This window comes from Cinclus cinclus, chromosome 6, assembly GCF_963662255.1.
Source record: "Cinclus cinclus chromosome 6, bCinCin1.1, whole genome shotgun sequence".
Lineage (NCBI taxonomy): Eukaryota > Metazoa > Chordata > Aves > Passeriformes > Cinclidae > Cinclus > Cinclus cinclus.
Window position 1 is genome coordinate 54,475,166 of NC_085051.1, and position 24,264 is coordinate 54,499,429.

The window sequence follows — 24,264 nt, forward strand, 5'->3', positions numbered from 1 at the left end:
CAGGTGTCTTTGGAGTTTCTTAATCTTATAGAATGCTTTTCTTGTAATTGAAATGATAAATTTCAGCTGGGAGGTAATGACAGGACCACAGCAACTGAGTATGAAGGTCAAATCTACATACCTTGTTTCCAGGCAACAGGCACGAGGACGGGACACAGAGCGACACCGAAGACCCCAAGGCGGAGAAGGAGACGACGACGGGTGGGGAACGTCCGACAGAGCAGACGAGGCTGCAGCGCCAGATGAGGCGTGACCCCCACGAGATGCTGCACAACAAGCAGGCCTTTGTCATCGAGTTCTTCGAGGACACGCCGCGGAAGAAACGGTCCCAGTCCTTCACGCACAGCGCTCACTCATCCCAGAGCGACACGGATCCGGGGCTGAAGAACAAGGTTGAAAAGCGCAAGAACGCGTTGCCGGCAGAGAAGCCGGGAAATTCAGTGCCACCATCCCACCTTACAGCCCAGGCAGGCAAACCCACCACCAGCTCCTGTGGGACCCAAAGAACAAGCTCCTTCAAGAGAGAGAAGACAGAGGATCGGATCAACTCTTCATCCTCCTCTGCTCCCAGAGCCAAAAGTTATGGGAGCGTCGGGAGGAAGTCGAAGATGGCTCAGGATTTTATGGCTGAGTACTTGCGTGAGACTGCTCAGTCTGGGAAGCCAAATGCTGAGAAACCAGTGCCTGTGCCAGTAGCTCCACGTGTGGTTATATCCTCGGAACCAGAACCTGCCTGTGCTCCACCTCCTGAGGTGAAGTCTGCCCAGGGCAGGAGGAATGATGAGGAAGACAGTGTAAGTGAGACAGGCACGTACACCATTGAGACAGAGTCGCAGGACAAAGAGGTGGAGGAAGCGCGAAAAATGATAGATCAGGTAAATGCTGCTTTTCTGTGCTTCAGCTGAGGGCTGAAGCCTTGGAGGGCCTAAATTAACTGCTGTCATGAAGGGATGGAATTGGGTGCATTATAGTTGGGGGTGGAAAATCATCCTGGGTGACCTGTGCTAAGGACAGGCCTCAACAGACTGTAATGCTTGTCTTTAAAATTCCCATCAAAACAACAAAATTACAAACAAAAAACCGCAGAGTAAAAGAAGGCAAAATATGCCCACAGCAAAGAGCTGCTTGCTTAAGAAATTGAATTTGGAAGCAAAAGTGAAAGAGTGGGTTTGCCATCTGTTCAGAGGAAAGGCAACACCTGAATAAAGATCAGGCTGATCCTGCTGACAGCTGTGGCTGGGAGCAGCTTTGCTCTCTAGGACTGCTCCCAAGCCTCTGCCTTGGCATTGCATCACCTCCTGCCCGCTGTTAGGAAGGTAGGAGCTGCAGCCCATCACTGATGTATCATCCCATGGTAGGCCACAGGAAATGCCAAGGGCTGGTGCTTACAAGCCTTAGTGGCAGATGTTCCTGTATTTGGCTGTGGCTGATTAGGAAGGCAGTGCTTGCTGTCTGGGCAAGCGGCAGCTGGCTGAGGTTGCAAAGGGTGTGATCTAGGCCAAAGGCAATCCCAGATGGATCTGTACTTGTTTGGATTTTGCAGAGTGATTGCTTAAAAAATAACTCCAGAGATGAGGGAGGCTTAAGAAGAACCCACCTAACCAACCGCAGGGCAAACCAAAATTTGGCTGATTTTCAGGTTTAACTCTCATCTGTGGTCTATTAAGAAAACAAAACTGACAAGTTATTATGAAGATTTAGTGAAATGTAGTCAGGAGGAGGCAAGGTTTAAAGGAAGCCTTAATTGAACCTGGCTTTAGAGCTTTGTGTACAGTGTTTATGAGCCTGGATCTAGCTTCTCTCTTTTGTTTTTTATTACATTTGTTCCAGACATCTTGTTTGAAATGTGATCGGAAGCTTTCAGGGCATGGTGTTCAGGTCACAGCAAGGTCCTAGTCCTGACATTAGATGACTAATTGTTGTGGTGGGAAAATACGAGGGAAAATGCCACAAAAAATTTGAAATATTTCTGAGGAGTAGTCTTAGCAGCCATGTGACTCTGGCAGAAAAACTGACTAGTTTCTGGTCCTTACTGTGCCATAGACTTGGTGCAGTGCAGACCTGCCACTTGTGAAACGGCTGATAACTGAACCTCAGTGTTTCTGTCCAGGAAGAAATAAAATGAATTTTGGACTTACTTAGCTTCTAAGGTGTTTCTGTTCTTTATTCTTCTACTACTGCAAGCACATTTTTTTAACAGCAGTGGGAGTGGAGGTCTTTATGGCTGTCTCTGTGCAGCCAATGCACCCTCTGTGGTGGTATCTTACTCTGAACTTCTTGCAGCCAAGTGAGAGGAACAAGCCCTTCTGAGGCATGAGTCTGGGTCTCCCCCCATAGGATGGCCTGCTTATCTTCAGGGGGAATCTGTCCAGTGTGCTCAAACACTCACCAATCTCAGAGGTGCATCCTTTCCCAGTTGCTTGTGGCAGTACAAGGCTGTTTTGCTCAGCCCACTCACAGCTACAGTCTATGAAAGGCACTGGGGATGGAGCTTTACAATTTTCTTGGTCTAAATCTTCATGAATGAGCTGGCAAATAGCTTTCCTGACACTCATCCTAAATTTCTCTGGGCTGAAAAGGGACTCCTTTTCAGTGAAAGTTACTGCTGTTAGAGGTGCTGTTAGAGGCAACACCCCTAAATAATAAGGGAGAGAGGTAAGGTGGGTGTGAGCGGAATTCTATGATTAAGTATATTTAAAGCTGCTACTATGGAAGAAGAAAATTACTTACATAGTTTGCATGGAAGCATTGGCAAGTGTTTTTCACCCCTTGGGATCATAGTTGGTGTGTCACTGATGTTTCACAGGTTTGGATTTTTGGCTAAAGTTTTTGTTTTCTTGCATTTTAATATTCCCATACAAACATCTTTTCAGGTTTTTGGCGTTCTTGAATCACCTGAGTTTTCCAGAATCTCTTCAGCGTTTAGACCAATAATTAAAGGTGAAAAAGAGGACTCGGATTCTCAGCAGCTAATCAGTGAAAATGGCACTAGTCAGAAGTCACCCTTGCTCCAGGCATTTTCCTCAAAAGCTGTGAATGGGTCTCAGGCTGAAGCGCAGGTATGGGCAGTCCAGGTGGATTTCCTGGGATGGTGGAGGTGTAGATGGGTTTTCTGTCTGGGTATAAATGGCATGTGTAGCTTGATTTCCATTTTGAACAGACCGAGTGATGTTAGTATGAGAAGAGAGATTTTGTGGCTAGGATTTTGTGTACAAACCCTCTTTCTGACCATCTTCCCCAACTTGTTGTAGATGTCTGCAGCATCTCAAGGGAGTCAGAAGTGGGTGTCGAGATGGGCGAGCCTTGCGGACAGTTACTCTGACTCTGCAGCTGTGTCTGGGCAGGGTGATGGAAGTGCAGGTAAGTCTCATCCAACACTGTGGTTTGAGGGTGGCTGAATCTAAACCAGGATGGTAGAAAAAGCAAAAATTAAGGGTATATATGCATCTGTCTGTTGCTTATTTTCTGTTTTAGCTACAGTAGTTGGAGATGGGACACACAGAGAGAATAGTTCCCAGTGGACTGAAGACAGAGAGTCTCTGTTTTGCATTTTGGAGTTATTCAAGAGGTTCTTAAATATTTGGTTTGACATGACTAAAGGGAACTTGGGAAGGAGAATGCTTGAAGGGCTTTGGGTGTTAACCAGCCCCAAGCTGTGATTCCTTAGACTGCCTTATGATGCTAGTTGAGAACCCTTTGCACATAGCCTTGGAGTTAGTTCCTGACTTGCATGTTTTTTGTGCTTCTCCTGTGTCTGGCTGTGCTGAGAAGTTAGGCTATTCTGGGGTTTGCTGTTGAGTGGTAGGTTTAAAGGGTGGAGATGAGCATAGAAAAGTAGATATGGTGGTGAAATTGGAAATTGGAGGATGTCAGACTCCCATCATAATTTGGAAACACCTTACAGACCCTGTGGTCCACTTTGTGCATGAGAAAATGAAAAAAGCACTTTGTTGGCTTTTGCAAATGTTTTCAACTTGTTTTTGGTTGGGATTACTAGTCATACCTTCTTGCCCTTCACAACTATAGATTCATATAGAATATATATATATATTCTTTGTTTCAGAAATTATTGCCACTGTTTTCACACCATGTAGGATACCTAGCTCCCGAAGTGCTTGTAATACTACCATAGCCAAATAACCAGTTATCCTGGTATTTAAAGTGTTATCAGATATGGAGGCCTGGCCAACAGCATGGGAGAAATAGGAATGTTCTTTCTGTGGAGTTTTTCCCTGCTGATAAGCCCACACAGGCTGGGGCAGCCAACTCTTAATTCAGAGCCCTCTTGATTATTACTGGGTCTTTCTCTTGGGACTTTGCTTTGGGATATGAGTGTAGGAGAACTTGTACTGTGAAAAACACCATCTGTTTAGTCAAATGGGCCATGTTGTTTAGAATGGCGCTTGAAACACTGCATCACTGATGTCTGATGACTTTCATCTCATTCCTGTGGCCTGATTGATGCTAGATGCCAGCAATGTCATTATCCTCTGTAGTGCTTGTGCTGAGAGGTATATTATGGGAGAATGAATCTGACATACTACCTTGAGAAGGGAAGGTGTTGAGCAGCGTGATTCGGCAAAAGAATTAAGTTTAATGCCTGTATTGATAAACCCGAGGGAGCAGGGACCAGCCACGCCCCACTGATGTTTATATTACATAAAACCTTAGTTCTGAGCACGTCTTGTGAGTGCTTTTGTGGACTTACACTCTGCAGAATCAAGCTCCTCCTAAACAAATAAAGAAGTGGCACAGATTTACAGTAATTGATTTTTTCCGCTTAACTCTCTTCAGAAAGCGGGATACCGCCAAAACCAGGGGAACCAGAAAACTCTGTGCCCTCGAGAACAAGGCGCCTTCTTCCCCAGCTCCCACCCAGTGATAAATCAGACAGCCCCACTCCCACGGTCTTGGTGTGCCAGGAGTCCTATTCGGAGGTTACCAAGAGAACCATTGTGAAGGACCACTGTGTGGAAGCCTATGGTGATTCCAGCAGCCACCTCTTCATCCAAGAAGACCTGGATCCAGATAGCCTCAGTGATGCCAGCAGATCTGACGATGGCTTCAGCACAGAAAAAGGCAAGAAATATAAAGAGAACAGCAAAATGCTAGAGCAGGTGAGGGAAGAAAATAGATCAGAGAGCCAGCAGCCAGGAGCCTCCCGGATCTCTCACATGAGAGCTGTGAGTGAGCCAGTTTCTACTTCGTTCTACATTGGTGATGACAGCAGTGATGCAGGGGTTCCCTCCAAGCTCTCTCTGAACATGTCCCACACTCGAGCAGACAAGGACGGCCACGATCCGGAGTTTTCCTTCAAGTGTGCTGGCACATCAGTTTCTGGAAAGCCGCCGGTCAAAGATGTTAGTGCTTATATAAACGCAGCTGGAAAAGTTGTTATTTCCCTTCATCAGAGTCTTCCTCAAGATCAAGAAAACACATCAGGAAAGGAAACAGCATCTTTTGTTAGACAGGAAAGTTTTACCAAAGATAAATCAAGCAGTGGTGTTCCTCAAAATAAACTCCCACATATTTCAAGTCATCCTCTGCTTAAAGATTTAGAGGCTGTTCGGTCAACTCGTATGGATTTTAGTCAGGATACTCATTTTCTGCTTAAGGAGACTGAAACTGCCTTGGCAGCACTGGAAGCCAAATTGCTTGCTCAAAGCCAACAGCTGGAGCCCTCGGAAAGTGCTGGTCAGCTGGAGGACTCCTTATCAGGGGACTCAGATGTCGACACAGCCAGCACAGTCAGCTTGGTGAGTGGCAAAAACGTCCCAGCAAGTGCCCCAAAACGCAAAGCAGTCGCAGGTTTGCAGAAGGAGAAATCTTCCTCCACGCCATCCATCCAGGACCAGTGTGGGCAGCCCAGCGCTCGGGACAGGCTGACGGAGAAGCGGAAAACACAAGCACCAGAGGCACCAAACAGAGCAGAGGCTGCCAAACGCTTCCAGATGAAGCGGAGCGCTGGGACTCGAGGGTCACTTGACTTCACAGATGACGAGAGAAGTTCAAACTCGCCCTACCTGCCAGTCCCAGATGCAGTTGTGTCTGACCATGAGCACTCGGTAACCCGGCCTGCTCCCAGGAGGAAACCTTACACTCAGGCCACCAAGGAGGACCAGAGCAAAACAACCTCAAACGTGCAGAAAATCCAGCAGGTTCTCACCCGTTCCAACAGTTTATCCACCCCCAGGCCTACGAGGGCCTCAAAGCTACGCCGTGCCCGGCTGGGAGATGCTTCGGACAACGAATGTGTGGATGCTGAGAAAACAGCCTCCAACTCGGACGTTGCTGTTCAGGGCACCAAGCAGCCTACAGAGACAAAGAAGCTCTCTCGGCTGGACATCCTGGCCATGCCCAGGAAACGGGCAGGCTCGTTCACAGTGCCCAGTGACTCGGAGACGGCGCAGTCGAGGACGGGGTTTTCGGGCCGCAGCGCCGAGTCCTATCGGAAGACGGGTGTTTCAGAGGTGAGAGCTGCAGCCAGGAAAACGGCAGCTGCTGCTGCCTCTGCCAAGCAGCCTTTCAGCAGGACCCGTTCAAGCAGTGTCAAGTATTCCTCCTCATCATCCTGTAAGTGCTCCTGCTTTCTGTTTCTCCCCTCTTCCCCTGTTCCTGACTTACAGGCTGCACATAGTTGCCGAGGATTAGTATCGCTGTAGTAGAGGTGCTGCTTTGGTGAGTACAACAGAAGTCTGCATTAATGAGCAGCACAGATCTTGAGATTTCCTGTGGGTGTGGAGACAGCACAGCACTCTCATACTCAGTGAGATAGTATTGTGCTGATGTCTGTGAGGATACTACAAATAGCTACTTTTTTTTTTCCTCCAGTGATTGTTTTTTGAACAACCAGTTCCCATTTGACAGTTGGCCACAGTTTTGTTTAAGAGATAAAATTTAATGCCTTTCTAGAGCTACAATAAATTCTGTTCTGTTTTACTTGTGAGATTCAAAGTTTTCTCCAAAGAAGCTCATACTGGTGTTGCTGACATCTGATGTCCAAAGTGACATGTTTGAAGGCATCTGAAACAGGAGAACAAGAAATAAATGTTCCTGTATTATGAAAGATGTTCCCTTGTTCTTCCTGTAAATGTAAATGCAGAGCTGGACACTGCATGCTGATTGCCCAAGAGGCTGACACTTTTGTGTATTTTCACTCACTTTTGCTATAGCTAAGGCAGGTTCACAGTTGTTATTCCCATGAGGCAGAGGTGTGGGGACTGCATCTCCCTGTAGTTGAGCACTCAACAGACCCTTGAAATACCAGTATTTGTCATATTGAATTCAGCCTTCATTTAAGAAGTGGGACAATTCAGATAACAACTCTACGATGGTAATTGGTAATAAGAGATTGTCCCTGAAACCTTTGGTCTAAGTTCAGGTCTATGCCTGTAGCCCTTGACCTGCCACAGATGTGGCAAAGCAGATGTGTTTGCTTAGGATTTTGGGAATGATTAGTAGCCAGAGGGACAGGAAGAGCCCCTTTGGGTGGACTTCTCAGTCCTCTTGAGAGGAATGTTTTCGTGATTCTGTAAGGAATCTTGGAGTTCTGGATGTGTTGTTTAATATATTTTCATACAGTTGAACTGTTTATCCCTCTTGCAATATTCATTTTTATTGCATGCTAAAAATGTTATTTGCTGCATATTTTGATTTGGATTGTGTTAGTGCATTCAGCGTCACCTTTAATTTTAGTGATTTCTTTTTTTTCTTACACACTTGTACATGCATGTAAATCAGAATGTTTTTAAGCTAAAATAGTATGTACAGTCTCTTCTCTTGCCTTTTTTGAGATGATGCTATTATTAACTTCTTGTTGAACAATAACAAATTTAAAGCAAGATAATGCGGTCAGAGTTTTCCGAACAGGAGGTGCTCTTTGTACGCCCTCTGCCTTTGGACCACAGGCTTCAAATCATTTGGAGAAAAATGATAAGTGTTGGCCAGTTCTTTATTCAAATGAATTGGTTTTTGATTTCTGTAGCTCTGTAGCAGCATGCTAACGCCTTTCCTTGTCCATAGTTGCGGTAGAAGATGCTAATCCTTCCTCTGAATTAGTTGCTCTTAAAATACTAACCTCCTAATTCCTTGATAGGATTGTGAACCTTGTGCAAGCTCTAAGTACATGCTGGTGTATTTCGAGCTTCATCGTGCTTGCTGTCGTGTGATGCATGCTTCTGTACTAATGCTGTTCGAGACATAGCAGGTCATCAGCTAGAACTCCCTTCCTGCAACAAGGGTGACTTGTTGTTAAACTGGACTATTGCACTGTGCCATCAAGACCTTTTTTAGCATGATACAGTAACCCTTGAAAGCTTTGAGTGTCAAGCTTAGGGGATAAGGAGGCTGATGTGGCTGATTTATTCCAGGAGTTCTTAGTGTTTAGCTAACCACAGGAGTTCCCAACTCTCCCAGTGGGAGAAAGTTAATCTTGCTAGTGGAGGAACAGCATGAACTGTCTGCCCATGAGACAAGAAATGCCAATTTATTGTTGGGCCACCTGAAGTAGCTTTCTTGTCAAAGTCACAGATAACATCAGAATAATCCAAGTTACCAGTTCTGAAAGCCAAAGGCCTGTCTCCCCTGCTCCTCTGTGTACACAATTTGTTGACTCAGGGTAACTTAAATGATACTGAGGGAGCTGATTCTGATTTCCCTTAGCGTACAGAGATGAATAATGAATCTCATGATTTTAAAATTGCTGTTCAGTGACAGGGTGACCACTTGATTCTAAACTGCATTTTTAAAAAAAAGAGATACAACTCTGTGAGTTAAATATGAGCAAATTTATTTTTATTATTTTATATATATATATATATCCTAAGACAAGGCACTTTTTTAGCTATGGGTGGGAGAGCAATGTCTAGAAGTGTAGGAATACTTTTTTCACTATACAGCAATTATCTATAGTTTCTACCTGCATCTTACACTCCAAATTAGTTGGTTTTGTTTGTATGATGCTGGCTTAGTTCACATGTAGTATTTCAGTGTAAGGAATGTCTTGGTAACACAGTGAAGCTTTTCGGTGTTGTAATTCTAAATAACTCATCTGGTTCTGTGTTTGGTGGGTTCTTCATTCTCCAGTGATGGACAGAAGGGAATGAAGCAGTACCCATAGAGAGTATAGTGAGGCAGCAAACATTGGGAGCCCAGTTTTCAAATAAGGACACCTTGACATTTCCCATGCAAGGAAGACCTGGTTGTCTACAGATCTTCAGAACAAGTTGGGATAAGTGGGCAGCTTCCGCTTGGCTCCAGGGCTTGGAGCCAGTCCTGACTGTGAACACTTTCTTGTAGAGTGTCATTAATGGTGAATTGCGAGGCAGGAGGTGAACACGGGGTGTGGACTCCTGCAAATAACACCAAGCACCCCAGTCTACTCTTCACTCAAAAACTCCTCCTTCTGCTTGTACTTGAAGCTAATTAGAAGGGTATCTGCAGGCTTGAAAATTGGGCTCTCTTTAGGAAAGCACTTCTGTGGGACTATGAGGAGTCTGAAATGTGTGCTACTTACACACAGAGCTTCTGTGCATGGAAAGCCAAGTCTGTGGTCATAATTTATTACAGTGGAGGCATTAACACAGTCATTATGATTTTCCATTGGAATTCCCACTCCAAATTTTACAGTGAATGGGAGCCATAGAGGGGCTCAACTTTGAAATAAGCTCAGGGAATGTGGTGTTTTAACTTAAGATCTGCACAGAAACTCTCCTTTCCTTGTGCTTTTGGGCTAGTTTTGTGTTACCTTTCAGCCTTTTGTAGTTACTCTTGACTACTGTCCTGGTCTGAAACCAATTCATTTTTTATAAGCATCAAGGCGGAGACCACAGGGTTCAGATTACACTTCTACTTCGGAGGAGGAATATGGCTCAAATCACAGCTCCCCTAAACACAAACGCTCCCATACTTCAACAGCCACACAAACACCGAGGATACGTGGCTCTGGGCTGGGCAAGCAGAAGCACAACAGCAGAGAAACGGATGACGATGAAGATTTTGATGACAACCCTGACCCCTACAACTTCATGGCGCAAACAGCAGAGATAGCAGAAATAGCCAGGTGAGGTGGGGCTTTATCTCTTAACCCAAGTGTTGAAAATGGGTTGTTTTCTCCTTGGTGTTCAAATCAAACCCAAGTGTGGGGGTAGAAGGAGAGGCTCTCTCCCGTTGTTTGTGTGCCCACATCCCCTTTATATATGAACATTAGCTTGGAAGGTTTTCATGAACCTTTACAGCCTGGATGTGCTGGTTGTACCTTGTATCTTACCTTGGAGCTTGTATCTATTTTTTGTTCAAGCTGTGGGAAGTCTGATTGTTTATACCTGCATATCTCTGCTCTCTGCTGGAAGTCACAGTGTGTGTGTGGCGAGGTTGGTGTGAACTCTCCTAATTCTCTGCACAGGAAGTCAAATGAATTAGCAAAGACTGAATATGTAAACTGTTGAAGCTGCTTTGCCTGAAGCTGGTGAGGGAGCAGTAAGAAATAGCTGCAGGACAGAAACTTCTTTGCTTGGCACAGCTGAATCTGAACCTGTCTAGACCTTGTATATAAATGAGTCGTTGCTTAGCTGGATGTCCCTGGATACTGTACTTGCTGTGTACTGGTGGTCTGATGGTTGCCTGGAGGACTTCAGCAATAAAGCAAATAGATTCTTTTTTTAAACAGTGGCATTTGAGGTTTGTCATCTCTAATATGCAACTGTGTTATGCCAACTTTCCAGAAGTACTGGTCTTCCATTGTACTGGCCGTACTTGAAATACTTTTGCCTGAGGAAGCTGCCTTGTGTCTGCTTTTGGCCACATCGTCCTCTCCGCTGCCGCGCTCACCTCGAAAGGGCTTTCCTTGCCTGAAAGTTGCTGTCAAGCTGCTCAAAAGTGTGTCAGCCTTCAAATCAGGCTGCTCTACCTGTGCTGCACAAAGTGTGTTGTGTGTGTGTGAGAGATGCCAGCCTCCCTCCCAGCAGCATTCCCAGCACCGGGGAGTGCTCAGCTCTCAGCAGCTATAAATAAAGGGTTGCGTCAGACTCGTCTGGCTCTGCACCGTGCAGGGCTCTGTCACTGAGTCTGCCTGCTAATTGCAGTTCTGATTTCCCTTGCTGCTCCCGAATTAACTGGGAGGGGTTAAGAGGAGTCAGGGAGAGTTAAAAGGGAAAATGCCACTTGTTTGCAGTACTGAATCATGTAATGGAAGTTTTTGGTAACAACTCTATCCAAACCAGCACGGAGAGGGGTTACCTTATGCAGGCAGCTCAACCTGTGTTTTATTAATTCAACTGTGCATTTTCTTTCCGAGGAAATGTTTTGATGAACTGACAGTTTCATCACATTGCTTGTTTTCTTTATGGGTCCCTTTCAATTTGGAATATTCCATAATACCATTTTTTGTTGTTGTTGGGTGGGGTGTTTTGGGGGTTTTTTTTTGGTTGCTTGTTTTAGTTAGTTAGTTTGTTTGTTTGTTTTCATTAAAAGAAGACAGTTGTTTCAGATGCAGCTGACTAGCTGTAAGATCATTTTTTCTCTTGGAAGTTTTCCCTTAAAATTGCCACAACAGCTACTTCTGGTCTAAAGGGTTTTTTTAAAGCTCTACTACCAACAAGCTGGAGACTTAGGAACTGTTTTTGAGCTCTAGAGCAGATAGAGCAAAGTGCTGCCAATACTGAGTGTTAACTGGACACCTGTCAAGGGGCTTGAAGTTTCAAGACTTGGTTTCTGCAAACCAGATCCCTGTATGGTGTGCCATGCTTACCCTCATAATCCCTTAGCTCTTCTGGAGAATGTGGAGGCATATTGTGATTTTCAGTCTGCAGCCCACAAGGAAAAGAAAAGAGAAATTGAGGCTTTTTTCTTAAGGAAAAAAAAAAAAGAAAATTCCCCTGTATGTACTTTTTAATGGAAAACAAAGAGGACTGAAGAAGACAAATTAACTGTATTGTATTAAAAAAACGAACAAGAGAAAGAAGTACAGAGAATGGGTGGGGGAGTAAGCATAAAATTTCTTTATGGGTTGTTTCCAGTACTCTCTGGCAGTGTGTAGTCACTAGAATTTGCTTTATATCAATTCTCCACTTTGAAGCTGGATTCAGGAAGGAAGGGGATTTATTTTGTATGCAGACAGAACATTCCTCAGCACCCTGCCAAGGCACCCCGAAAAACCCTGCTTGCCCTAGCCTCTGCAGAGGTTATGGTTCCCACAAACCTTTTGTGGCTCCTCTTTTTATATTTTATAAGTACGAGGCATGTTGTATTTTGTCCCCTAATGGCTCTGCTTCATTGCCTGTGCTTTAGGCTCAGCCAAACCTTGGTGAAGGATGTGGCCATCCTTGCTCGAGAGATTCACGATGTTGCTGGAGATGGGGACTCACAGAGTTCTTCGGGAACAGGACCCAGCACCTCCCTCAGCTCTGTGCCCAACACTCCAGCTTCCACCATATCTGCAAGAGAAGAGGTAAGGTCTGCAGTCACAGACATCTCTGCCTCGGTGCCAGTAAGTACATGGGCCATGGCTGCGGAGGGAAACCAGGACAGCAGCCCCAGTTGCTGCAGCACTGAAAAACCTTCATTCCTTGTCTTCCTAAAAAGCACCGCCAGAAAGACCAACTGCAGCCTATTTAGGGTGCTCTTTGTTTTGTCCTCTGTGCCGCAGCCAGCCTTGCAAGATAGGGGAATCATATCCTAAGGCTCTCAAGGCTTCTGTTTGGACACTGGTCCCTGAAATTTGCATCTGAGGAACAGGATGGAGGAGATGTGTTGTGCTGCTGTGCCTGGCAGCCAGAGCCTTCCCCTTTGTTTCCCATAAGGCATTGACCGTGTGTGCTGGCTGCACTCTGTGTCAGCTGTGTGTTTTGTACCTCTGCTGTGTCCTTTCTGCCAGGACTGTTGAAATGCTGTGCAGGTGTTGCTTGAATCTCTTCCCTCCATCTGAATATTGATGGACTCTGAGAGCTGGGCTTGGAGGCAGGCAGGTGGCTTGGGAAGTGCTGTCCCCCAGCCCTTTCAGTGAAGCTGTGGCTTCCTCCCAAATTGTGTAGCAGAGTTTGTCTGCACTTGGCTGGGAAGGAGAGAGGAAATTTCTTAATTTGGTTCACCAGTGCTGCAGCACAGGGACCAGCTCAGCTCAACTCAAATTTGGCTGCAAGGTCACATGGAAATTTCAGCTGCAAAAGCAAAATTGCCTTTCCTACTTTTAAATCCACATTCCCTCCTGTCTACCACCAGCGTGGGCTTAAAAAACACACAGCTTTTTGCTGCTCATATGGTTCCCCTGCCCCTCCGATATCTTTGACTGTTGTGAGAATTGCAGACCCATCCTAAGCAGGGTTCAAAGCTGAGACCAAACCTGTTTCTCTGCCAAGAGAGCCCTTGGAGGCCCCGTGACCCTGCTGTGATCAGCAGTAGAGGTGCAAAGCAGTTTAGGGAGATACTCAGAAGATCAGGCCAGTGTGGCTGTGGTTGTGCTAAACCGAGGTCAGCTGCAGCCTGCTCAGGGAGGGGTTTGTCCCGGGGCCTTTTGGAGCCAGAGTGCACAAATGTTTCGCAATAACTGCTGGAGCTCTGAGATAAAGTGTTTTATTGCTTTGTTTCCTTGCAAGTGCCACGCCTGCCAAGCTGCTTTTTGTATTTTTCTTTTCAAGCAGTAAAGGTGACATGCTTACTGTACTTTTGACTTGCAAATGAAACATTTTACTCAGCTCCCACTTGCTTAGAAAAGCAGGGGAGGAAGAGCAGCATCCCTGCTTTTTTTTTTTTTGGAGTGCCACTGAAAGGTTCAACCATAAGTTACCTCATACAGAGCAATGTTCCCAGCTGGTAGAGGAAGACACCTGTAAAACAGTGTTTCTGCTCTGTGCAAAATGACAGGCTCCAGAGCGTAATAATGAATAGCAGAATCACAAGCCCAGGATTGCTCCAACCTGGGTGAGGGTTTATCTGGGGCTTTGCAATGCTACTGTGTGGGATGCGTGCCAGTCAGTCCCTCACAACAGTCAAGAGAGGAAATTCGGGACTCTCACACTGTAGGGAATACTTTTGGCAGTGCCCACCGCTAGAGCAGTTTTTGAGATCTTAGAGTGGTGTGAAGGATGAAGCACTCATGAGAGCCTGTCAAGACAGATCAGAAGCCATAACCTTTGGTGTGTTCAGGTAGTAGCTAAAAATGCTCCAAAGGCTTCTAATGAGACTTCCTCTAAACAGGAGTGAATATTAGCATGATTTCAGCAGGGCCAGCATCTGGCAGACCATTTGAGTTGCACCCAAAATGCCACAGTGCATTAGTGTTGCTGCCTTAACATTATCAGTAGTCAGGAAGAGGTTCCTTCAGCAAGGCTTTCTGCTGGCAGTGCTGAGATGTGGAGCCAGGTCCTGAATAGCTTGGGATCCTAAACAGTGCAGCCTGGGAGTGTTGTTATCAATGCCAACAATATAAACTAATGGGAGTTTAATAAACAGACACCTCATTGTTGGTACTGGACCAGATTCAGCACCATGCACCACCACACTTGCTCCCCACTGTCTTAAGTGTTGTTGAAACTGTGCTGAATTAATAATTTTGGCCTGATGCAGAGAAGCTGCTGGGAAATTTCTGAAGATAATTGTGTGTGATGCTAAGCACTGTGAATTTTGTGAGTGTTTATCAAACAACTTTATATTAAATATTCTAGGAAAGGACATTAGTGATGAGAAATAGCTACCATGGTTATAATAGTAATACATTGAAACATCTGATAAAAGGGATTATGTGCATAAGAAAAGTTCTCTGTGTGCAGCCGTCTCTTATGCTGCTCTAGCTTATGTAGTGTTGTATGTCATTCTGCATTCTAGTACTAAATATTTATATCTATTCCAAAAAAGTGGGGGAGAATGCAGGAAAAATAAGTACTGATATTGGAATCACTTTTGTGTGTTTAATACTGTACCAGAAATGTCATTTGGGACCAGCGTGTGGCACAGCATTTCTCAGCCTCAAATGAACTGTTTTTAAAATTACTTCTATTAAGAAGCTTGGTTAAAGTTTAAATGAGGAGTATCCTCTTATAAGTTAAGGTGGAGCCTTAGATTTAAACCTTATTCTTCATGTTATGTCCTTTCAGGTTCAGTGCTGGCTTGGATATTTGCCAGGGAGGCTTTCCATTTCCTCAGTGCATGTTTGGAGTGGTTTTGTTTTGTTTTTCTAGCCTCAACTAGAGTTTAAACTACAGTTTATCATAAAATAGATTCTTGGCATACACAGCTGAGTACTGCTACAAATCAGGCAAATTTTAAAAAACAAAAAACACAGAGCAAAAGAAAGTTCAGTAAGGGTGAAATCTTTATTATTCGTGTTTATGAAAGCCTTGGGTTGTTTGGGATATCTTGTTTTGTGGGTGTGTACGTTTTGCAGGACCCAGCCTTCTGTGAAGCTCAGCCATCAAACTTAAACCTCAGCTGCTGCAAACACAGGTTGGGTCATACCATCCCAAATCACTGGCTCCTGCCAATTGAATTTTAGCCCTGTATAAAATTCTTTTGGCAGGTCTTTTTTGAAAAAAGTTGATAATGATGTAACAAAAACTAAAGAGCCTGATAAAATTTGTTAAGTTGTTGTGCAACATACTCAGTATGAGTGTTGGTAGGACAAGAGGAAATGCTTATATGTGAGACAGAACAGAAAATGTGAGAACAGAACAGGTCGTATATAAAAATCTCCTGTCGTGTTGGAGCATGTGCTGTCCTTACCTTGTTTTCAGCTGATTGTGCTGAGACCTGCTCACTGTAGGAATATTTCATTCCCTTCTGACACTTACTGCTGCAGTCAGCCTAACTTATTGTTTCTGCACTTGATGAAAGAAAGCTTATTAGCTAAACATTTTGGCTGTTGTACCCCTGCACCATAATATGTCACACCTGCTGCCTGTGTATAACCCAAGTGCTGCTGTGTAGTGTGGGGAGCCTGAACCTTGGATGGCACATGATTCCCTCACAAGGAGCTGTGTGCTTTGCCAACCAAAGAGCCTCTTGGGCTGGATGTTCAGCCCTTTCCCAGAGGGCTCTGAAGATTTCACTCAGCACAGTCCAGTTTGGAGTAACTGGGGAGGTGCCCAAGGCCACCTCAGCAGAGCTGACTGGTGACCAGGATCTCCATGGGCTTCAGTGCATGATGGGGGGTGATCCTCAGGAATACGCTTTTGGGAATGTCAGCCCCAATTAACCCCAAACCCTGTGTTCTCTTTGATACTTACTGTCACAGTCATTCCCTAGCATTGATCTCTTTGTTTCTGTTTTAACACAGATTGCTCGTAGATCTTTTCGGCTGGCATATCCATCTCAGGTGCACTTCCCATCTCATTATTTTTGTATCTCTGTCTTGTCAGTTATTTTCTTCTCCTTCTTTTAAAGTTTTTGTCAGTAAACCCTACAGGAGTAACAGTCTTGTCATTTCTGTTCGTCCTGTTAATTATTTGCATTTTTAGTGGTTTTGTATTGCTTTTTCATCTCTTTCATGTGTTACTAAATGGTTTTTTGATTAATTTGAGTGTGTCTTTAATGTTGCATTGATATATTAAGACATAAGATATGGGAAAACAGGGTCCTTTTGAGTTCTAGCTAAGTTAAAAAAAAACCCAAAGGTGTACTTTTCCATATGTGCTCAAGACTCAAAATTTTAAAGTAGAATAGCTCCACAGAGTTTTGTGGTATGACTCCAGTGGGTAGGCAGTTGCAGGATTGGGGGTCTAGTAGTTTGCTTACAAGCCCATACCTGTCTGAACAGGACTTAAATGAATCAGTGTTCCTCTTGGGCTTGCCTGAGCACCTGCAATACCTACAGTGAGTGCCTGTGAGCCAACTTTCCCTACTAATTTTAATGACTCATTGCTCGTTATTTCCAAGCTGGTGCAGCACATTCCAGAAGCAAGTCTGAACTACCAGAAAGTGCCTCCGGGATCAGTGGAACTGAAGGATTTTGACCAAAATATGAATGATAATAGAGAAGAGGAACCCTCAAGAAAAACAAGGACAAGAAACCGTGAGGAGGCAGGCCACCTTTTTCTTTCTTTTATATATGACATTGCTTTAATTTGCTGTATCTATACTTGTTCTTACGCTTCTCAGCAGCCCTGATGTGTGGGTATAGAAACAGTGATTAAAAAGAGGCAAAGAACCACCCCTCTTGCCAGTAGTGACTAGAGGTTTCTTCTCATGTGTAAAATGCCAGTAAAACATGAGGCTTAGTCACCTGTTTTAGGGAGGACACATTCAGTGTCAGAGCCTTAGGCTATTTCACTGCTATCTTAGAGAATAACTCAGACATCTCAGCTTTGAAATCTGGAGCACTAATAGTTTAATGGCACCTTACTGTTTTGCAGCTGGCATCCTGGTCAGAGCTGTTTGTGGAGCAGCAGTGGCAGGATCTGGATCTTAGGAGGGTTAGGACTGAGCTCGGTGCTGTGGCACAGCTGGCTTGCTGTGCCCTGCATTCTGTGAGCACTGCTCCCTCCAGTGTTTGCAATTTGATGTGATTTTTCTGGGCTGAGAGGGCAGGGTAACCTGCCAGTCACTGGAGTGATCCTAAAGGGTGAGAAAGCCTGGCCTGCACTTGAGGCTGGGGATGGTGTTGGGTTGAGGGGTGTAGTGGGGTGATGGTGCCAGGGGCAGGAGGAGAAATCTTCTGATCCAGCACTGGCTGTTGCTTCTGCTTTCTTTCTGCCTGCCAGCTGTGGTGGGAAGGAAGAGCTGGGCAGAGGCTTCAGGGAGGCAGTGCAGGCAGGAGGGGAGAGCTGGCTGCAGCACAGCCACTCTGGAGGTGGAGTGTGACACACAGGCACATACAGGGGACTGTGGGCTGAGCCACTGGTACTGATCCTGTCCTGTGACTGGTTTGAAGCAATCCCTTCCTCTTCTGTAGAGAAGTGCCAAGGCTGGATAAAAGGTGCAGCTTCAGAGTGCCTCTGGCGTGATGTAGGCTTTTCTGGCAGAAGCTTGGAGGTTCTGCTAAGCCACAGTACTTCAATATTTGGGGCTTGATAGTATTTTGTTGTTACTTTTAATAAAGCAGAACGTACCACAATGGGATACCTGGCTCTGAAGGTGGTTTGAACTCATATGAGTCACATTAGGTAGTTTCAGTGAGACTGTTTGTGGGGCTTCTTTGTGATTTGACTTTTTGGGTTTTTTTTTTTGAGGTGTGGAAGATCCTAACTGCTGTTCTTTCAGAAATGCTTAAATGCTTATGTGACTGCAAACAGCTGTGTCTCTGTCTGTAGAAAAAGTCTGAACAAGTTAGTATTAACTTTTTTGCCCAAGTGCTGTAATAAAGCTGCACATCATCTTAATCTCCCTTGAACTTCAAGTACCATCCACACAAACAGATGTTTCAGTGGAGATCGTTTACTGTACAAAAAATTCCTGTTTTGTAATATGCCACTTTTGCTTCAAGTTCTCCAATCTGTCCTCATATTTCAGGTAATCTTTGACAATCTGATGTTGAACCCAGTGTCCCAGTTATCACATACAATCCGTGAAAATACGGAAAACCTCGCTGAAAAAATGAAGTAAGTAACTTCTTGTCCCTGGCCTGAAATACTGACTTGCTGGTGAGTTTGTTGACTTGCTGCTTGTGGAAGATAATGTACTGTCATCTTGGAAAACTCTGTAATGAGGATGCACGGAATCTAAATGTAGGAAATCGTGTATGTGTAGTGAACCAGAGGTAATATGATTATTTGCTATCACTTTTCCTCATATCTTTGGCCTTTGGAATTTTAATACTGGATTCGTAATGCCTGTTGATGCCTTGACTTTGAAATGCTGCCTGTGCAGGAGATACAACAGAAAAATTGGTGGATGGTCTCTTCTTTCCTTTCTGTACCACGGCCCTTGTAAACATGCAGGTTACCAAGCTTGTGAAATCTTTTTCAAGTTTGTTGTTGCTCTAGAGACATCAGTTAGGGAAGGACTTTGAATTGTTTCTAAATCAGCTGAAAGGAGCTTTGTCCAGATGGTAATCCACTAATCTCTTTTGATGCCACATCTTGTGATAATTAGGTCTTTTAAACAAGCAGTTTTTTCACAGCAATTTTAAGATCTGCTCTACTTTTTGTGTTGCAGGATTCTGTTTCAAAACTCAGAAAGGACCTGGGAGGAGATGGAGGCCAAAATCAATTCAGAAAATGAAGTGCCAATTCTGAAGACATCAAACAAAGTAGGTCCCTGCAAACAAGTGAAATACTAAGGACTTCCATGAAAGCTTTGTAAGAAACCAAACCAGCAATCTCTGACCCTTCTCAAATCCATTTCTGAAATTTCTGGTCCATTTTCATGTGTTGAATTGCTGGGTTTCATTACTGTTTGAAGTGTGACAAAGTGAGTTCCTTCTGTGGCTTTGTTTCACCAAACTCTTTCCCAGTTCCTTTGCAATTGATCTTCAAAGACTGGGTTTCTTAACAGATGTTGAAGTTCAGGGTCATTAGGTCTCATTTAAACATTTACCAAAAGGTCACCTGCCATGTGGTTTCCACAGCCTCAGTTGCAGACAGGTGTTTCTCATGAATGTTTGTTTTCTTCACCTGTAACTGTTTGATATAGGGCAGTAAAAATCCACCTCAGGGTGAATTCACTCAGGTGATTCAGCCTCAAGATGGTGTTTGTGCTCTTATGACCTTTCATTGTCCTTGAAGGAGATTGGCAGTAAGAATTTAAGTGCAGTAGTGGACCCAGCAGATCTGATTAATGCTAAACAACCTTGTGCAAGACCTGTGTAGCTAGGTGCTCCAGCAGTATAAATGTGGCCAAATGTCTTGTCTGGTCTAGGAGTTTACAAATGAGTTTGTGTGTTTCATATTAAGGAGGGGTCTTTGTACAGGTGTAGCATTTCATATCTAAAAGTCACTGTGGCTGTGAGTGGGGTGGTGTAGTAGCATTTGGTGACATGATGCAGACAGAGCAGGCTCCCTGTGCACTGACCAAATGCACCTCAATTCAGCTTTTCAGTTAAATGAGCAAGATTGGGCCTGACTTTGAATCTTCTTGGTCAGATAAGGCAGAAGCAGTAAGACTAGATTCCTGTGTCAGTTGAGTACTTTGTTGCTTAATTTTCCATTCTGATGCTTTTGTTTCTAGGAAATCAGTTCTATCCTGAAGGAGCTCAGGCGAGTTCAGAAACAGCTTGAAGGTTGGTCATCTAAAATGTTCCTGTTGTCTCTCAAATGCCAGTAAAGTTGCACAAAATAATGTTGGCCTGATTTGTCAGTGAAAGCTGGGAAAGGGTGCAGAAGTTGGGGCTGTTATGACAGTGCTGCCTGATGAGTGCATAGGGAATTAACAGTAGATTTTTCTTATACTGCCATTTTTTAGGAATTTTTTTGACTATTGAAATGTAGACACTGGTGCTGTGGAAATGCTTTTTTTTGTGGTAATTAGCATATTTCCATAAGATAAACTGGTGAAGGAGTGTTTTGATGAAATAATATTTAGCAGCTGTTTGAGCCAATAAGCTGTGCTATGCTTTTTGGACTTGAATTTTACACATAGACCTCTGCATTAGAAAAAGCAAGACAAGCTCATGCATCATCTAAAAACGTAATAAAGGCATGTAAAAATATCCAGGCATCATTTTGGGCTCCTGCTAAAAGCTTGCCATTTGGCTGCTGTAGTTTGTCTTTTGCAGTTTAACCAGCAAGTTGAGTCTACATCTCTTCAGTCTGTGAGAGGTTTTGCTTGTTAAAGCTGTTTAGACCTGAAGGTACTAATGAGGAAAATAACCTGACTAAAATGAACAAAAGTACTGCTTACAGTTCTACTGCTTTCAAAATGAAGGCAGTAAACTTTTGTTTGGAAACTTTGCTGACTGCTGCTAATGTGTTTTCTAATTTTTTTTCCCCTTTTTCCCCAGTCATAAACGCTATCATTGACCCTACTGGAAACTTGGATATAGTTGCCAGTAACAAAGCATCTTCTGCTGCTAAACAGTCTACAGCCACTAAAGTTAGGACTGCTAACAATTCTGGGTCCACACTGGAGACTTTGTCCCTAGCACAGATGAGAAGCTACACTCAGAAATCGAACTGTGGGTCTTCTAGCTTACAAGATTCGAATTTCATTCCAGATGGAGAGAAATATGTGATCTGATACAATATTTTGTATTGCTGTTATACTGTAATCTACTGTTGCATTAGTATTGTGTATGAGTGGTTTGTGGACAGTTTGTGTGGAGCAGTTGTTTAGATTGCTAACATGTTGCACAAAAAAAGAAAAATCTATGCTGTGAGGGTGAATGGAAAGTCTGTGTATGCCTTTTAAACAAGACTAGCACTGTGGAGCAGCACATACTCAGCACAGAGGCAAACTGATTTTTACAAAATTACTCACTTATTCTTCCAGTGTGCCATAAGAAAACAGGCTTTGCATATTTTCCATTCAATACTGCCAAGGCTAAAGTGTTCTTGCGTTGGCCTGTCTATAACTATTCAGTTGTAATGAGGCTCAGTTTGAAAAAAACTCCACACCTTTTTTGGTACTATATTTTTTGGGTTTTATTTAATTGAAGTTTTTTGAAGTGTACAAATGAAGCATTACAACTCTGTTGGAATCAACTTGCAAATCCAACAGAACGATTGTGCAATATCATGGGTTTCTGAGAGAAACCCTTACTGCAGTTGTGTAAGATTTCCTTTCAGCAGTCATAAAAAGGCAACCACACTGAAGCTGTGCATCTGTTTTTCAGTCCAAAAACCAAAACAAGACAGAATAAACCCTTTTGCTTTTTCTCTTGGGAAAGTATAAAAGTTAATAATGGTATGAATGTAATGACTACTGATACAGTTACTATTTTTGATGATACTTGAGACCCAAAGTTTGGGGTAGGTACAAAAAGGTAGATTTTTCAATTTAGCTTGCCAAGTTTCATGATTTTGGTACAAATGCTGTCTTTAAGCTGCTTTTCTTTTTTTAATTTAAATATACAGTCTTTTCATAATGAGCTACAAATGCTCTTGGCTGGGCCAAAGACTAAGATATTTGCAATTACCCGATTGCAAAGAAAACCATCTGTTCCAATGGCTCATGGAATAAACTTAATTACGCAGTGGCTGTGAACTAGTGCAATCACTTGACAGCGCTGAAAAAATAATGGCTTCAATGTAGCTCCACCTTTATGGCTAGTTCTGTTATGAATTTTTTTTCAATGCAAAAGTGCTTGCAAAGGCTGCCATTGTGGTGTTCTTCAGAAACTATTCAGCAGTGTCAAGCACTTGGTATGTTTGGGATTTTTGTCTCTGGGTTTAATTTTTGGTCTGTTTACAATCCTAGAAACACTAAGGGTTGTGTATAGTTGTTTGAGCAATTTCTTATTTATCAAAAGTTGGGGTTTGTATTCTGTCTCTGTGTTAAACTGCAAAACACTAAGCAATTTTTTTTGCTTTAAGAGCAAAAATTTTGGTTTTGAGGGGATCTCTTCCAGATGTGTTTGCTCCCAGTTTTTTTCTGTCTTGTATCCCTTTTTCATTCTTTCAGGTCAACAAATAGTAATCAGGTAAAGAAGTTCCTTTGTAGCTGTGGAGGATACATTTACTGGGAAAGGTGAGCAGATGAGTTCCACTTTGCCCTCATACAGTATGTAGTTTAACCAGTGAAAATGGTTTCCCAAGCTTGACTGCTTCTTGTGTGCTGACTCTCTATTTTGGGATGAGTAGTGGATTCCTTAGTTAGCTTCAGTAGTTACCTGAGCTTTTCTGCTAGGATGTTGTAAGAGTGGGAACCTGTTAAAATAATTTAAATAAATAGGGATGCTCACAAAGTGTTTACCTTTCTAGTGAAGAAGGTGATTGCTTTCCTGGTGAAGCCAGTGAGAGCTTTCCATCAATTTCAGCAGAGACAAGATCGGTCCGAAAATGGGAGTATGTCAACATGCCATTAGTTTATTTTTGAGCCTGCAGGATGCTGGCTGGTAAATAGTAGGTGCAGATATCCTTCCGAGATTTCCAGTAGGCTGTAAGCTCATCTGCTTGTGTGGAGATGCCCTTCCTTGAAGAAATCTGCTGGATTTCATGTAGATGAATGCAGAATAAAAAGAATATGCCCTTGATGTTGTTCTGCCTGTAATATACGCACTATCTGAATGTGTTAATTCAGTTGTTGATTCTGATCTGTCTTTTCTTGAAATAACTGACTGTGTCCTTGGTGAATATCATAAGTGGTGGTATAATTCCTGACATATGAGACACAGTTTTTCAAGCCCTTCTTAGTTAGGGTTTGAACTGAACAGGTGCTACCCCAACTCACTAGGAGTTGAAGGACCTTCACAGATAAGGTGTTGCTGTTAGTTTCAGTTTTGCTGTAGAGACAAGTGAATTACTAAGATGTGCATCTGACTTCTCTGCTTATTTGTTATTTCCACATCTTCATGGCTATATGCAAGTGGATTCTGTTTCTCTGCAATGTGTCCTTGATGGGACTTCAGTTTACTTTCACTTGAAAATTGCTCAATTCTTCTTTGATTCTTGAACACATCAAGAAAGGATTTTCTCCCTTAGTTGCTCTGTTCTGAGCTAGAGAGCAAGCCCACAGACACCTTGCATCAATTAAATCAACCTGCAAAATACGGTACCTCTTCAAGTGACTAATGAGGATGCAACAATCAGTGTCTCTTGATAATTTGGAAATGAGTGTGTGAAGGCAGGGAGGATGCACAGCTTGATTTGTTTTATTTGTGACTCAGTCAAACTGTACAATGCTTCTGTGTCCTGACACAATGCTCATTGATGGATCTTTGCATTTGAAAAGGTTTAGCTAGTCAGTGAGGAAACGCAACATATTTTTTCTTGTGTTCACTGCTTCTATAGTACTGTGGTTTGCACTTGTCTGCTCCAGATAAGCCAAAGAGCTATCCACTCCTTTGCTGATTGTTGGTTCTTACAAGCAGTACTGTATGCAACCATAGAAACATGCCTGTGTGACTCCAATGTGAACCTGACCCATGTCTAGTGGTGTATTTGGGGGGCCCGGGATCAGTGCACGAGATTCCTGCTGGCTTCCGTGAGCTGTGGATGAGCTCTGCATTGAGCTTGGCAGGGGTGATGCTGCCCTGTGTGTCACTCCTGTGCCACTTTGCTTTCATGTGTTTTGTGTCTGACTAAAGCAATGTAATGAAGGGTGGGATTTTCAAAGTCTTGGGGAAGCAAGTGCTCCGGTCCTTTTGGGGTTTCCATATGCTTTGGGTGCCTGATGCCCTGAGCACCTTCCAAAATCCCAGCCCTCAGCTCTTCCACTGTACTTGAAAACTTCAGTTTGACGCTT

At 43.6% G+C, this 24,264-nt stretch overlaps 1 protein-coding gene across 1 annotated transcript in view; it reads left to right on the forward strand.

The window, feature by feature from the left end:
• The window catches only part of CEP170B (centrosomal protein 170B), a 53,227-nt gene extending 32,128 nt beyond the window's left edge, over nucleotides 1–21,099 (forward strand). Inside the window, exons 9-20 of the mRNA XM_062494782.1 lie at nucleotides 133–875; nucleotides 2,874–3,059; nucleotides 3,252–3,360; nucleotides 4,795–6,573; nucleotides 9,811–10,060; nucleotides 12,286–12,445; nucleotides 16,265–16,303; nucleotides 16,864–17,007; nucleotides 18,436–18,524; nucleotides 19,081–19,174; nucleotides 20,092–20,143; nucleotides 20,864–21,099. Coding sequence (XP_062350766.1) covers nucleotides 133–875; nucleotides 2,874–3,059; nucleotides 3,252–3,360; nucleotides 4,795–6,573; nucleotides 9,811–10,060; nucleotides 12,286–12,445; nucleotides 16,265–16,303; nucleotides 16,864–17,007; nucleotides 18,436–18,524; nucleotides 19,081–19,174; nucleotides 20,092–20,143; nucleotides 20,864–21,099 — 3,881 coding nt within the window. The remainder of the gene's footprint in view (nucleotides 1–132; nucleotides 876–2,873; nucleotides 3,060–3,251; nucleotides 3,361–4,794; nucleotides 6,574–9,810; nucleotides 10,061–12,285; nucleotides 12,446–16,264; nucleotides 16,304–16,863; nucleotides 17,008–18,435; nucleotides 18,525–19,080; nucleotides 19,175–20,091; nucleotides 20,144–20,863) is intronic.
• Nucleotides 21,100–24,264: the final 3,165 nt, after the last annotated feature.